General features: G+C 43.5%; 1 protein-coding gene across 3 annotated transcripts in view; it reads right to left on the bottom strand.

The window, feature by feature from the left end:
- CEP170 (centrosomal protein 170) overlaps positions 1 to 14,217 on the bottom strand; it is a 598,101-nt gene that overhangs the window by 147,262 nt on the left and 436,622 nt on the right. For all 3 annotated transcript variants that reach the window (XM_086926848.1, XM_086926849.1, XM_086926850.1), the window contains one exon: positions 3,759 to 5,615. In XM_086926848.1, coding sequence (XP_086782974.1) covers positions 3,759 to 5,615 — 1,857 coding nt within the window. The remainder of the gene's footprint in view (positions 1 to 3,758; positions 5,616 to 14,217) is intronic.

The following is a 14,217-nucleotide window of genomic DNA, read 5'->3' as shown; positions in this document are numbered from 1 at the left end:
TTCAATTCTGTTTATTCACTGACTTGCTCCTTGTATTTAGGTTCTTTTGTGCCCCGTGACTGCACTTTTTCCACATCCAGTATTTCTGATTCATCACCGGTGCGCTGGAATAAAAGAATGGGATGCAACCTTTCTTGTATCTCACATTTGTAAATTCAGTCTCATACCTTTACCATTAGCAGTGCCCCCACAAACTGAAGTGTAAAATGGCATCGACTTTTTAGGTCTGGTATTAGTCAAGGCCTTTTAATTTTTCTAAATTGTGTAGTATACTTATAGGGGGCTTTCAGCCAGCCTTCTTCATCCATTGGTCTGTTATTGTCATTCTGATTTTTCTGCTGCCCAACCCAGCATTCAGTAGTGCGGCTCTGTGTGGGTGTAAATGCAATAGGTCATGCACATGTGAGCGATTAAGCTATTGGCATTGTAAATGACACTGCCATTTAACGATGAAACTATTGGCAATGTAAATGACTATGCTATTTATTTATGATTTAAAAAAAAAATGTCATAAGCAATGCCAATAGCTCTACCTTTAATGATGCCGAGACCATTGCATTGTAAATGCTTGTTAGAAGTTGTTGTCGACGTACCAGATGTTTTCGCCGTCGACGGACGTGGTTTCTTGTCCGATTTTCCTTCCTGAGGGACAGCAGAAGGATTCTTGAATCCCTTCTCCTTTTCAGAAGGTGGGGAAGCAATAGAAAGGCTTTTCTGAACCTTCATAGACGACTGTGTCTCCTCAGTCTGTCCCAGCCTCTCCTTTACACCTTGGTGAGGAGATTGTTTGGGACTGGGCCTTTCAGACCTATCAGAGGTCTTTTGTAAGGCTTTAACAGGGGGCTCAGTAGATGTTGGTGGGGAGGACCTACCCCTTTTCTTGGATCTTCTGGAGGACGCAGCTGAGGAAGAATCCTCACTGTCGGATGACAGAACCTCCTTACGTGATTTCATTTTCGGCAACCAAGTCAACAAGCGGTCTTCCCTGTCTCTCAAGGTCTTCGTAGAGAATGTTCTGCAGATCTTACAATCTGTGCCCTTGTGATCTGGGTACAAGCAGTAAATACAGTCTTTATGCTTGTCCTCAACAAACAGCCTCTTCTTTGACAGGTAGCACAAGCTCTAAATAACGCCTTCTTCTCCTCATCAGACATAGTAGAGTTGAAGAAATGGAAAAAATTCCAAAACTGAAGAGAAATCTGAGCAGAGCTCAGTGGATACTCCCCAAGCACAACGTGCGGTAGAAAATCAGAGGCTCTGAGGCTCTCAAAGGAGGCTTCTATGGGGTGAGGCTATTCTGATTGGTTGTTGCAACTTTTTTGGTCTCTTTTACAAAAAGAGGCGGATAGGCTACAAAATGAGATGAGGCCTAGGCTTCTCTTTTGTACCTACTGGTATGGTATTTTCTTTTTACCGAGGCTCCCATTCTGACGACGGGGAATGATACAAAGCATGGGAATCTATGAAAGTCCAATAATGGGGCAAGATTGTCTTGCCAATTATTTGCGAAATCTAGCAGAGACAGATTTATCCCGTCCTTAATTGAGGGCTTATTCAAGGATCTAGAGAGCTGCAAGCCTTCTCTTTAATTCTGGATAGGTTGGCCGGACAGCAAACTCAAGCATCATCTGTAAGGTGGTCCGAAACTTCCACGTAAAACTGTTTGTCAATTTACAAATGTACTTGCCTAATTTGAAAACTTCAGCCAACATAGTCTACGGTTTGCATATATGCAGACCCTTTTCAAATGTTATTTGGTTTAAAAAATATATATAAAATACATTTGGTTGATGAAACAAAATAGCTCTGTAAAGGGTGAGCACCTAAATGGATTTCCATGGCCCAAATATCTCACCAAAGGTCAGAAAAAGTAGTTGCCTGCTCTCCATCAGAGAAAACGGAGTTACAGCAGACTGAGCGGTAATTTGCCGCTTGCTGATATTTATGGGGCTGATGCGTGGAGAGAAATGCTAATTTTTTTTGAAAGCATAATTACCTAGTTCAGATGTATGATTTAATATAAGATTTGAAGCAAAGTTTATGGACATCAGTTCCTGTGGAAAAACTCCACACCACAATTAAGGTACCTAAAATATTCCCTGTGCGTAAAGTAATGGTGGTACACGGGGGTGTTGAACGAAAACCAATAATATTTATTTTAATTTTGCAGAGCCAAAATAGCAAGTCCAAGTCCTGAAGAGAATCCCGGATTTGTTAGGGATTCGAAACGCGTTGGCTTTGAGTATGGGGGCTGTTGATGGGGTGCTATGAGGAATGTTACATAATATTTCCCTCAGCAGCTTTTGACAACACCCACCAGTAGGTTAGGTATCCCCATCCTCGCACAGGCAGGCCAGGAAACATGTGTTGCGAAAATGAGTAACTGTTCATCTGGTGTTAATTTGAATGTAAGACTGGTTTAATTTCAGGCTGGCATACATGAGTTATTTCTGTTTTTCTTGTGATTATTGATTTGTTGTTATATGTTTGCAAAAACATTCCATATATTTTTTCTCACTATGTAAATGTTGTATATAGTTCTATTTCAAAAGTTTTTGAATTGTGCGATTTACTAATGTTTTTTTTTAGAGGACATGCTCTATTGATTTATGAACGTCTTTGTTGAAATATCAAAAATAAGCGAAATAAAGCTTGAAAACTCTGGAATTAATGGTCTAAGGTTTATCACAACTCTAATCAAAATAACCCCCCCAGACATCCTGTTTGCTTATTTCAACTTTCTAAAAGTGCCATTTTCAGAATTGCAATTTATTGACCAACTTTCACTATGAGTTGTGTTTTTAAATTGTGAGTCCAGAGACACCAAATTTGGGGTTCCCCTCTCTTCTGAACTGGAAACTATAACATGAATAAGGAAATCCTAGTGTTATACTATGGGAGGGATAGGCTTTGCAGTAGTGGAAAACAAATGTAAGAGTATTTCAATGCCAGGACATGTACATTTTTATGTTAAAAATGTTAATGTTAAAAATGATTTGTAGAGCGCACTTACACCGATTGGTTTCATGGTGCTGAATACACTGCACCCTGCCATGGGTTGTCCAGGGCCTACCTTAGGGGTGACCTATATGTAATAAATAAAAGAAGGTTTGGGCCTGACAAGTAGGTTAACTTCTTAGGTCGACATGGCAGTTTAAAATGGCACATGAAGGCTCTGCAGTGGCCGGCCTGATATATGTTTAAAGGGCTTCTTCAGGGTATGGCACAATCAGTGTTGCAGGCCCACTAGTAGCATTTGATTTATATGCCCTGGGTACATTTAGCACACTTTACTAGGGACTTAGAAGTAAATCAAATATGCCAATTGTGGATAAACCAATGTTGCAATGTTTCACGTAAAGAGCAGATGCACTTTAGCACTGGTTAGCAGAGTGCCCAGCTTCCTAAGGCCAGCAGAAACAAAATCAGCAAAAAAAGTCAGAAGGTGAAAAGTCACGGGAAACCATGCTAAGGATGCCAGGTACAACACTCTTAGATCAAGAATGCAGTATAATACAGCTTCCTGGAGATGGAAAAAGAAATTGGTATGACAACACTGCTTTCACTGGTTACAAATGATACTGCTTAGAATACAGGAAAAGAAAATCAAGAGACTGCTCACATAAAGGTAATGCAATGACAGTTATCCATAGTTCGACAATATTATAAGTTGGCTTTCAAAAATGGATGCTCATGTTGTGCAAAATCATGTTGCAGAAATCATTTGAAAGGAAACTGAAGTACTGAAGAACACTAACCTGGAGGAGAGCTGTGAGTGGAGATTACATTTTTTGTTTTTGAGTCAGACAAGCGAGAAATGCTGTTTGCTCTGGCTCTCGGAGTATACTTCATATCAGCTGGTGGTGCTGTTCGAAGACCACTTCTAAGAAGAGATTCTTGTATTCGAGCGGCTGTAGAGCTTCTTGTTATTATTGCTTCAGAGTCACTACGTGCTGATATAGATCCAAGTCGAGTTCTGCGTGGCTGTGCAAGTAAATCAAGTCTTGAGATCACTTTCTTTCCTAAGGGTGGTTTTGATGTTGAGCTGGTGGTGGATACTTCAGATGCCACAGATCCTTTGTCAACATCAGTAGGTTCAGTATCTGAGGTTTCACCAAGGCGTGCTCTTCGTAAGAGTGAAGTCCTGGTAGGTCGAGGCCTTGGAAGGGTGACCGACTTACTGGCCGTCCCTGATTGACCCGGACCTGTTTTTACCCTGGCAGATTTGCCATTATCTAATTGGGAATGTGTTACTTGATCGGTTGACGAAAATGGCGCCCTTCCATGTGGTCTGCCAGAATAGGTTTCCTGATCAGATGATAAAATATCAGAAATTGCAGAATGCGGTACACTAGATGTTTGGTCGTCATCTGTTAAATCCAGTGACGGTTGCCGTATTCTTGCACTCGTAGTCAATGTCTTGCGGGTCTCGGTTCTTGTGCTACCATCAGAGCCTCGACTTTTGACTTTTTTTTCCACTCTGTCTCTGGTACTTGATGCTGAAGACTTTGCTACATCTTTGGATTGGGAACCTGTGGTTGATCTTTCTTTGTAGAGACTTGTGAAACTCTTTTTTTTTTGGCAAGATTTCCGGTCACCATCACCAGTTACTAAACTGATTGTGCTGGCTGTGTCCACATCAGATTCAGGAGAGATTGAATTATCTTGGGTATAGCTGGGAGTTTTCGGCCCATCATCCCCTCTGTTCTCCTCCCTCAATTTAGCTTCAAGGAATGCCATCACTGCTTCAGTATCCTTTAAAAGGAGTGTTGTGTCCATGCAAGAATCTGCTTCAAGTGAATCCCTTCTCTCTCGCACCCGATTGGTGGATGTAGAAGTGAATGATGGAGAGGATGATCCAGTCTTTTTGTCAATATGAGGAATGAGTTCTATAGGTACATTAGTGCTTGGTTTGTCTATCGTAAAACTACCTTGTCTTACTAAGGGTTTTGATGGTTCTTTCTTCTCTGTTTCAACTATTTTTGGAAACTGGCCAGCATGTGTGTCTTCACCTTTTTTCCTTTTTTCATCTTTTAATTCTGCTTTCTTTTTAGAATGCCCTGTAGTTGTTTCTTGAGGTTTCTGTGAAAAACCTGGTCCAGACTTAGGAGTTTGTTCCCTAACTTTGTTGGTTTGATTTGTAGCCTGCTTGGCAGAAGACAATTTGGAGGATGTCCACTGTGATTTCTCTTTATGGTCTTGCTGCTGTATTTTGGATAAAGCTTGTTTTACTGTTGAACTTTCCCTGACAATGTCTCCTATTTCATTTCCACTAGCATAACTGCTATTTGAGTGAGAAAACTGAGTGCCAGCCACGCCAACTTTTAAAGTATGGCCTGGAGCATGCCTGCTTGTTTTTGCAGCATCTTTTGAGTCCTGCTGTATATGCCTTTCTCTTTTGGGTCCAGATGTTGGTGTTTCTTTTTCCTGCAATTCAGTATCCTGCTTTTCTCCAATTTCTGATCTAGTTTTAAGCTTTGAAATTGACTCGGCAGCTGTCTTTTCCTCTGTTGGAAGTTGTGGAAGAGTTCTCCTCTTTCTTTCACTTTGGCTAGCCACAGACGCAGTCGATCCACTACTTTTAACTGAAATACCAGATTCACTGATGTCTGCATCTGAAAAAAAGGATAGATAATTTGAGACCTTAAAAGGGTGATATGAATACTAGGCTATTCTAAATCACAATGGAAATTGGGGAAAGCTCTTCATAACTGCACAACTGGAGAAATTTCTGTCTCTCCATTTTCATAACGGGACCAAAAGGAACGAGGGAGGTATCTTTGGTTCTATGTGGCAATTCTAGTGATTGAGATTTCGTTAAGACCGCAATAATAAAAACCTTGACTTCTATTAATCTTTTTTGTTCTTAAATAACAAGAAAAACACTTTTAACTGGTGAAAACCATACAAATAAATTACCTCCTCAGATTGGAAAATTGACGGTTATGATATTGAAGGAATGTGTGCTTTGATATAACACAAAAGGGACCTGAAACAAAGTTTGAAATATGAATATTTGCTGAATATTTGATTAAGTTAAAAAATATACAAATAAATAGCAGCTCACATAAAATACCTTTAAAGATATTGGTTCGTCATAGTCATCCCCTAGCGTTGTATAGCGTTTTAGAATCCTAGCGTAATTTACCGATTCATGCCCTAATATAGGTATAATTCGCCTTGCCCTTATATTGGCATAGAAATCATAACCATATTTAGACATAGCCCAAATACAGCCATGGCTACTTCCACTGGTTCCAAAAAGCCACAACGATTTCTTGAAAAACTCAGTTACAGCAGTCAGGCGCATCCCCTTTCTTGAATATTGATTTGTCCTATAAATCATGGCGTTTTCAAAGAACTACCATTCCCTTGGGGTTCTTTGGTGACGTTATTACGTACCGACTTTACATCAAACCAGGCACCTTCAAGGTATAAATATGCCTACACTTGCCCTAGCAAGGACACAGTGGTTTGGAGTAGCTCGACTATCTACTTGCCCGACGCAGGTCGCTACAGCAAGTGTCGAAGGAAGCCGACCCTCCAACTGACGCTCTGACAAAGAGGCTGCCTTTCTCTCGCTGAGAATCCAGCTCCAGTGTTTCCAAGCTCCCCTTGCGGGGTGTTGGGAAATCGAGTCCGAGACAGAGATACCAGACCTCCTTCATTCTAAAACCAAGTTACGGAGCTGATTAGACCCTAAGAGAAATCTTTGATAGATTCTTGGCAAATAAACTAAACCTATGCTACACAACACTTACTTCTTCCCTCGTACTAGACTTAGGTTAGGTACATTGGGGTAGGCGTATTTTAGAAGCACCATTTGAGTATTTTTAGTCTTTGTTATTTATGTATGTATTTTATGGCTTAGAAACCAAACCATGCTTTTACAGTATTATTTTATAATACTCTTCTTGCTGTACGCATTATACTTATACCAGTATACCAGTATTACGATTGTAGCAGTTCATTTCTTTTGCATGAGAAAGAAGACTGTTCAATAAATACTTTTATTGAAAACGCCCATCTCTCTATTTCTCTGCACCTCTGTAGAAACGAAGCATGCACTATTGACTGAGTAAAATATCTATCTATTGTTTCCACAACTCTGAAGATACGGTTTTATTCTTGGGGAAACAAAGTTGTCACGTGTATGCAGTTGTCAGAAACTAATCCCTTCTTGTGAATGCGAGAAAGTTTCTAGTGACCTCTGAGCTAGTTGGCACTCACAATTAAGTCTAATATATTCGATAGAGACCTAGTCGACCTTGGCCCTACGTCAAACCTATAGGATATATTATTCAAATGCGCAAAGCCTATTGGGAATATAGGATCTACACTACATGGCGCCCAACGTTTGGTAAGGCACTAATTTAACGCTAGATACTAGAGTAACTCAGCCGTGCTTTTCACAGAGACCCCTTTTTCCCGCAAAATACTCCAATAGACGTCTGGAGTGGGTAAAAGGATAAAATATCCGCCATTACTGAGTAGGACGAAAAATCCTATGTATTTTATTTTTTGATTAGTTCAACGTTGAAGGATACAGTGTTCCAAAATATTGGGCACCTTATCTTTGTTTCCTTGAAACTTGCTCTACAAACTTTCAGTCAACAAAATGACTGAGAACGAGAGCGGTGGGGCTGCAGCCCGACCGGGCTTTGACATTACACGTTTTAACCCCTTGCGTCCGGAAGCGATTCTGTGCCTGTGCGGCGCTTTTAAAGAGTGGGCGGGTTCATGACGGCCTCCAGCCGTCATCAGCACACGAGCACCGTGCTGCATGACGGACGGGGGCCATCATCAGCATACAAGGGGTTAATGAAGACGACGCGGATGCTATAATCCCGGAAAATTTAAGGAAAACCATCACTATAAAGCTTAGAACAAATGGCCTATCATCGAGAGGTGGTAGGGTAATTTTTGTGATAGAGGCACACGAATATCAGCTGACAGAGGCATTCTATTCATGGATTATCTTCCCAGAAGCAAATCCATTAACACATGTGTTCCACTTCTACAAAGAAGAGGAACCTCCAGCGGATACACTCCTTTAGAGGATATTGAAATTCCATTAACATACCAAGAGCATGCGCTCTGGTTTAAAGGCGCCCTTCAACATCAAAATTACATTACCAGGCTCGGTCCACTAGGTAAACCAGGAGCAACATGGCCAGTATTAGCCAGCTATACACCACATCCTGCCACTGAAGGAATGACCGGTCCAGAACTATTAGTTCAACTAAAACAATTAATCAAAATACATAGACAATTGGTTCAATATGTCATGCGGACTCTAACAGCCCAACCTACTATAAGGATTCCACAGCACACCCCTCACCAGGGGAACACAAATAAAATCACACCACAGACTATACAATCAGTCACTGGTAAATTGCCTGCAAAAAGGGAACAAATTCCATTCTGGATAGCTCAGAAAATCACTCAAATAGAGGCAGTATTTCCAGATAGTACACCTCATGAGAAGCATAGGATTCTAACAATCTGCTTACGAATGGGGATCGCACCACACCTGGAGGACTGAGACACTTTGGGTACAGTCTTTGCTGAAACCTACACAAAAAAACATAGTGTTCCGTCTATGGCGGTAATACCAGATGTCCTGAAACAGATTCAAAATTAATACGGGGCAGAGCCTGCTTAAAATCTGGGTATGGAATTACTTACAGAGTTCAAACAGGTCTCAGCTATAATATTAGCTAATATTAAAGGTGAAGCAGCATCCGTGACGATCTGCCAAAAACTAAAAGAACTTGATGTAACTGAGCAACCATATGAACTGGCCAGAATAATAGAAAAATCCTATGAAGAACTAGGTTCTTGGGTGGGAAACCAGTCAAGCCCCAACTAACAGAAAGTCCTGAAAAGGTCTTTATTAAAAACAATCTCACTACTCCTAAAAAGAAGTGGGAGAATACTAAACAGTCCCTTCCTAAAGAGAAACGTTCTCAATCCAGAGGTAGGTCTCCTCAAAAGGAGCCCTCTGAAACGAGGTATAACCTGAGGAACAGGGATAATTTGAGAAAACCTGATAGATATCAAGATACTGATACACGTTCCTCTCGTACCTTTCAGACTTCCTCACAGAAATCGGAAAGAAGAGGCCGATCAGAACACAAGGAAGAACGCGTGAAGTCCAAAGACGATCAACACGTTCCAGATAATAAGTAAACCCAATTCACCAAGAAGAAGGTAGCAGGTCTAAAAATCAGACATGCCGAGGATCTTGAGGCCACAACTCAAGAAAGAGGAGTGGGCTCAGACAATGCTGGATAGCGCAGCAGACGTCACCATAGCTCGCAAGATCTTGAAGGATCATCTGGAGACAATGGACATGAATGAGTACATTCAAGTTGAAACAGCCGATACAGGGTTAGTGTACCCCATAAGAATAACAATAACAATAGAAGGAGTTTGTTGTACCTTCTTTGATAGTTTTACCTTCGCAATGTGTCCCTCCCTCTCCTTTACACCTCGGTAAGGAGATTTTTTGGGACTGGGCCTTTCAGACCTATCAGAGGTCTTTTGAGAGGCTTTCACAGGGGGTTCAGATGAAGTTTAAAACCAACCCCTTTTCCTGGATCTCCTGGAGGACGTAGCTGAGGAAGAATCCTCACTGTCAGATGGTAGAACCTCCTTCCGAGACTTCATCTTCTGCAACCAGGTTAACAAACGACCTTCCCTGTCTCTCAAAGTCTTGGTGGAGAAGGTCCTGGAGATCTTACAATCCGTGGCCTTATGATCAGGGTACAAGCTGAGTATACAGTCTTTATGCTTGTCCTCAATGTAAAAATATTTACAACAAGGGGTGGTGAGGGACAGAGTCTCTGAATTAAGCAGAAAGCTCTCACCCAGTCAAGAGATCAGGGCTAGATCCAACACCGTTTTTTAGCTCACTGCACCATCCCAGTTTCAGAACCTGGCTGTATGCAAATTAGTCTGTTCCTGTCCCAGTGCATGATGGGAACAGGGCAAACCAAACTACAAAAGCCAATTCTTACACTGGGAAGGAAACAAGCTCCCGGGGACCGGTTACTGGGTAAGAGTGGTCTGCTCAATTCAGACACTCTGTTCATCACCACCCCCTTTTGTAAATCGATTTTGTCCTCAATGTAAAGCCTTTTCTTTGAACAAGTAGCACAGGCTTTAAATAAAGCTTTCTTCTCCTTATCAGAAATTGTAGAGTAGAAAAAGAAAAAGAAAAAATCCAAAGCTGAAGAGAAAAACTGATCAGAGCTCAGAGGAGACTCCCTTAGCACAACGTGCGGTAGAAAATCTGAGGGTCTGAGGCTCTCTCAGGAGGGTTCTATGGGGTGAGGCCTCTCCTCACCATAAAATCCAGTTAAAAAATCAACTGACTGCTCAGAGGCAGTATCCAGTTAAGCAAGAAGCTAAAACACAGGTCAGGGAGATCTTAGATCAACTTGAATACCAAGGGGTGATTGAAACATGCACCTCGTCCATTAACAATCCTTTGTTTCCTGTCTCCAAACCAGACAATACATATCGTCTAGTTTTGGACTATAGACATTTAAACTCTTGTTGCAAAATATTTGCAGTACAAAATGCACACAGTGCAGCACTGATGAATAATGTGCGTAAAAAATATAAAAAGACATTAGATATTTCTAACGGTTTCTTCTGTCGAAACATTGCACCTGAAAGCAGGAATTTGACCGCTTTCTAAATCATGGGGACCCAGCATCACTTCTGTCGTCTCCCTAAAGGATTCAAGAATAGTCTGGGGTTATTTTCAGCCAGAGTAACAGAGTTACTACAAAAGTATGATGATGCAGCATTATCTTATGTCGATGACATATATCTAACAGACGATGACTTGAACAGGAACTTGAACAGAGTGAATACCATAATACTTGGCTTTGCATCTGAAGGGTATCAATTGAACTTTGAGAAATCACGAATTACCCACCTCAACGTCCTTTTTCTAGGATATGAGTTATCAAGTGAAGGCAAAAGCCTGGCAGCCAACTTTTTAGAAAGTGTGCGCTGCTCCAACCTCCAAAAACGCTGAAAAGCATAGTCAATTCTAGGTTTCCTAAATTTCAGAAGAACTTACATTCTAAATTACGCGGAAAGGGTTAAACCTCTCTACGAATTAATCAAACCTGATTTCAAAACTACTAATTGGACTCAAACACACACAGAAATTTTGAGTTCAGTGCAAACAGACATGTTAGCAACATCACATTTACAGACACAAATAAACGTACGCAACCTTGTAATCAGAATAATCACAGGAAGATGCAGATTTACGCACTTAACCTTTAATGAAGGTGAAAAAGTACCAATTGCTTATAAATCTCACTTTTACACACAAGCTGAAATGAAATTCACTTCAACAGAAAAAAGTCTGACAGCGGTTCAAACTGCAGAAGCAAAAGAGAGCCCTCGCACAGGGAAAACGCATAATGGTCGTTACTCCTGTACCTGCCCTAGAGGCAGTGACGAAAGCAAGCATTCCAAATGCAAAGGCTTTACATAAGAGATGGATACAATGGGTTCATTCTCTTGCTGCAACAGACGCTGAATACGTTTTTGACCCATACTTGAAAACACAAGAATTTCTCCAATACGAACAAAAATGTCCTCTGCCCACTGGGATTCTGCTTCTAGAACAATACAAATGTATAATATGTACAGACGGATCAGCACAACCCGCAATTGGGGGTAAAGAACAAGTTACTTACCTTCGGTAATGATATATCTGTAAGAAAGAGTAGTTAGTATTAGATTCCTTACCTTAGAATACCCCCAGGCGTCAGACTGGATCCGGAAACTTTTCCATAGCAGTACCCTTGCGCGTCTGTAGGCGTCGCCTGAGGCTCCGCGTCCGTCGTCGGCGCCGGGATGACGTCGCCAGAGTACTTATACGCCGCCCTCGCGCGCTGACGTCAGTTATTATACACAGCTTTTCCGCGCCAAAAACGCAGAGCCATGCTAAAAACCAACACTGGTGCCATTGAAACTAGGGCCCTGAAAGGGGATGACCTTAACCCTAGATATCGGTTCGCAGAACGGGGAGGATGGGTGGGGCGGTAAGGAATCTAACACTAACTACTGTTTCTTACAGATATATCGTTACCGAAGGTAAGTAACCTGTTCATCTGAAAGAAACAGGTTAGTATTAGATTCCTTACCTTAGAATAGATACCCCAGCAATACCAACCCCGGTGGTGGGTCTCCGAACCAATAATCACACCAGAAAGTCCGGGAGGACGGAACAGCCAAAGAAGCCATCCCTCTGGACTTTGCTGTCTAGTTAGTAGTGTCTTGCGAACGTGTGCAGCGAGGCCAACGTAATTGCCTGACAGATGTCCTGCAAAGGGACTCCCTGGCCGAGGGCAGTGGTAGCCGCCGTGGCCAGAGTGGAATGGGCCCTCAGCCCAACATGAGGCTCCTTCTTCGCCAAGGAGTAACAAGCCTTGATACACAAGACGGACCCACCGAGAGATGGTCCGCTTGTGCACCGCCCATCCCTTCTTAGCGTCCACGTAACCAACAAAGAGTTGGTCATCAACCCGGAACTGGCGTGTGCGATCTAGATAGAAGGAAAGCGCACGATTTGGGTCCAGACGGTGTAGCCGCTCTTCCTCTTTTGAGGGATGCGGTGGCGGAAAGAAGGTGGGCAAGGTGATAGACTGCCCGATGTGGAAGGCCGTGACAACCTTGGGCAGGAAAGAGGGCCTATCCGCAACACAATATTGTCCGGATGGACAGAAAGGAAAGGAGGTTTGGATGAAAGAGCCTGGAGCTCATTCACTCTCCTGGCAGAAGTGATGGCAACCAGGAAAGCAGTCTTCAGAGTAAGAAGGCGGAGAGGACAGTTGTGAAGTGGCTCAAAGGGAGAGCACATCAGATAGGTAAGAACAAGGTTCAAGTCCCACTGAGGCATCACAAACGGAACAGGGGGAAACATATGTGTAATGCCTTTCAGAAACCGAGTTACAATGGGGGACTTGGACAAAGACGGTTGATCAGGCAGCCATAGAAAGGCTGAAAGGGCAGAAAGGTAGCCTTTGATAGTGCCCAGAGCAAAGCCCTGCTGGGCAAGAGAAAGAAGGAAGAGAAGAGCCTCAGAAAGAGGGGCAGAGAGAGAGGATCCACAGCCTTTGCTGTGCACCATGCCACAAATCTGTTCCACCTGCAGGCGTATACCGACTTTGTGGAGGGTCGCCTGGCTGCCAGAATTACATTACAGACTTCAGGAGGCAAGTCAAATGGCCTCAACTGTCGCAGCTCAATCTCCAAGCATGGAGGTGGAGACTGGACAGGTTCGGGTGGAGGACCGTCCCCTGCTGCTGCGACAGAAGGTCCTCCTGAAGAGGCTGACGAACCGGCGGATCGACTGACATACTGAGTAGCTCAGGATACCAGTACCTTCGTGCCCAGTCCGGAGCCACAAGGATGACTTGGGCCCGGTCGCGTTTGATCTTCTTCAGCACTCTGGGCATAAGTGGTATAGGCGGAAAGGCGTACAACAGACCGCAAATCCACTCGCGACGAAAAGTGTCTCCGAGCGAGTGCCGCCTTGATAATTCAAACGTGCAGAAGTGATGACATTGCGCGTTCTCTTCGGTGGCAAATAGATCTAACCAAGGCTCTCCCCACTGCAGAGAGAGACCTTGCGCCACGTCAGAGTTCAGACGCCATTCGTGATCCATCATGCAACGTCGGCTGACCTCATCCGCCCTGGCGTTCAGAGAACCTGCCAGGTGTTGAACCACCAGGGTCACGCCCTGATGTCCCAGCCCCTGCCAGAGGCGCAGAGCCTCCTGGCAGAGGGTCCACGACCCCACCCTGCCCTGTTTGTTGCAGTACCACATGGCGGTGGTGTTGTCCGTAAACACCTGCACTACACTCCCCCGAACAGAGGGGAGGAATGCCTTCAGTGCTAGACGAATCGCCCGCAGCTCCAAAAGGTTGATATGGAGCCGGGACTCCGCCAGAGACCAGAGGCCTCTGATCTCCGCCTCTCCCATGTGGCCACCCCAGCCCTGGAGGGACGCGTCCGTCACAACGACGTGCTCCGGCTGGGGAAGGGAGAGGGATCTGCCGCTGACCCAATGGCGGTCCGTGAGCCACCACTGCAACTGTCTTGCAGTGTCCTCCGAGATCAGGACATGGTCGGACAGGTTGCCCTGATGCTGGGCCCACTGAAACTTTAGGTCCCACTGC

Source organism: Lissotriton vulgaris, chromosome 6 (assembly GCF_964263255.1).
Source record: "Lissotriton vulgaris chromosome 6, aLisVul1.2, whole genome shotgun sequence".
Lineage (NCBI taxonomy): Eukaryota > Metazoa > Chordata > Amphibia > Caudata > Salamandridae > Lissotriton > Lissotriton vulgaris.
This window is presented reverse-complemented; position numbering and strand designations above follow the sequence as displayed.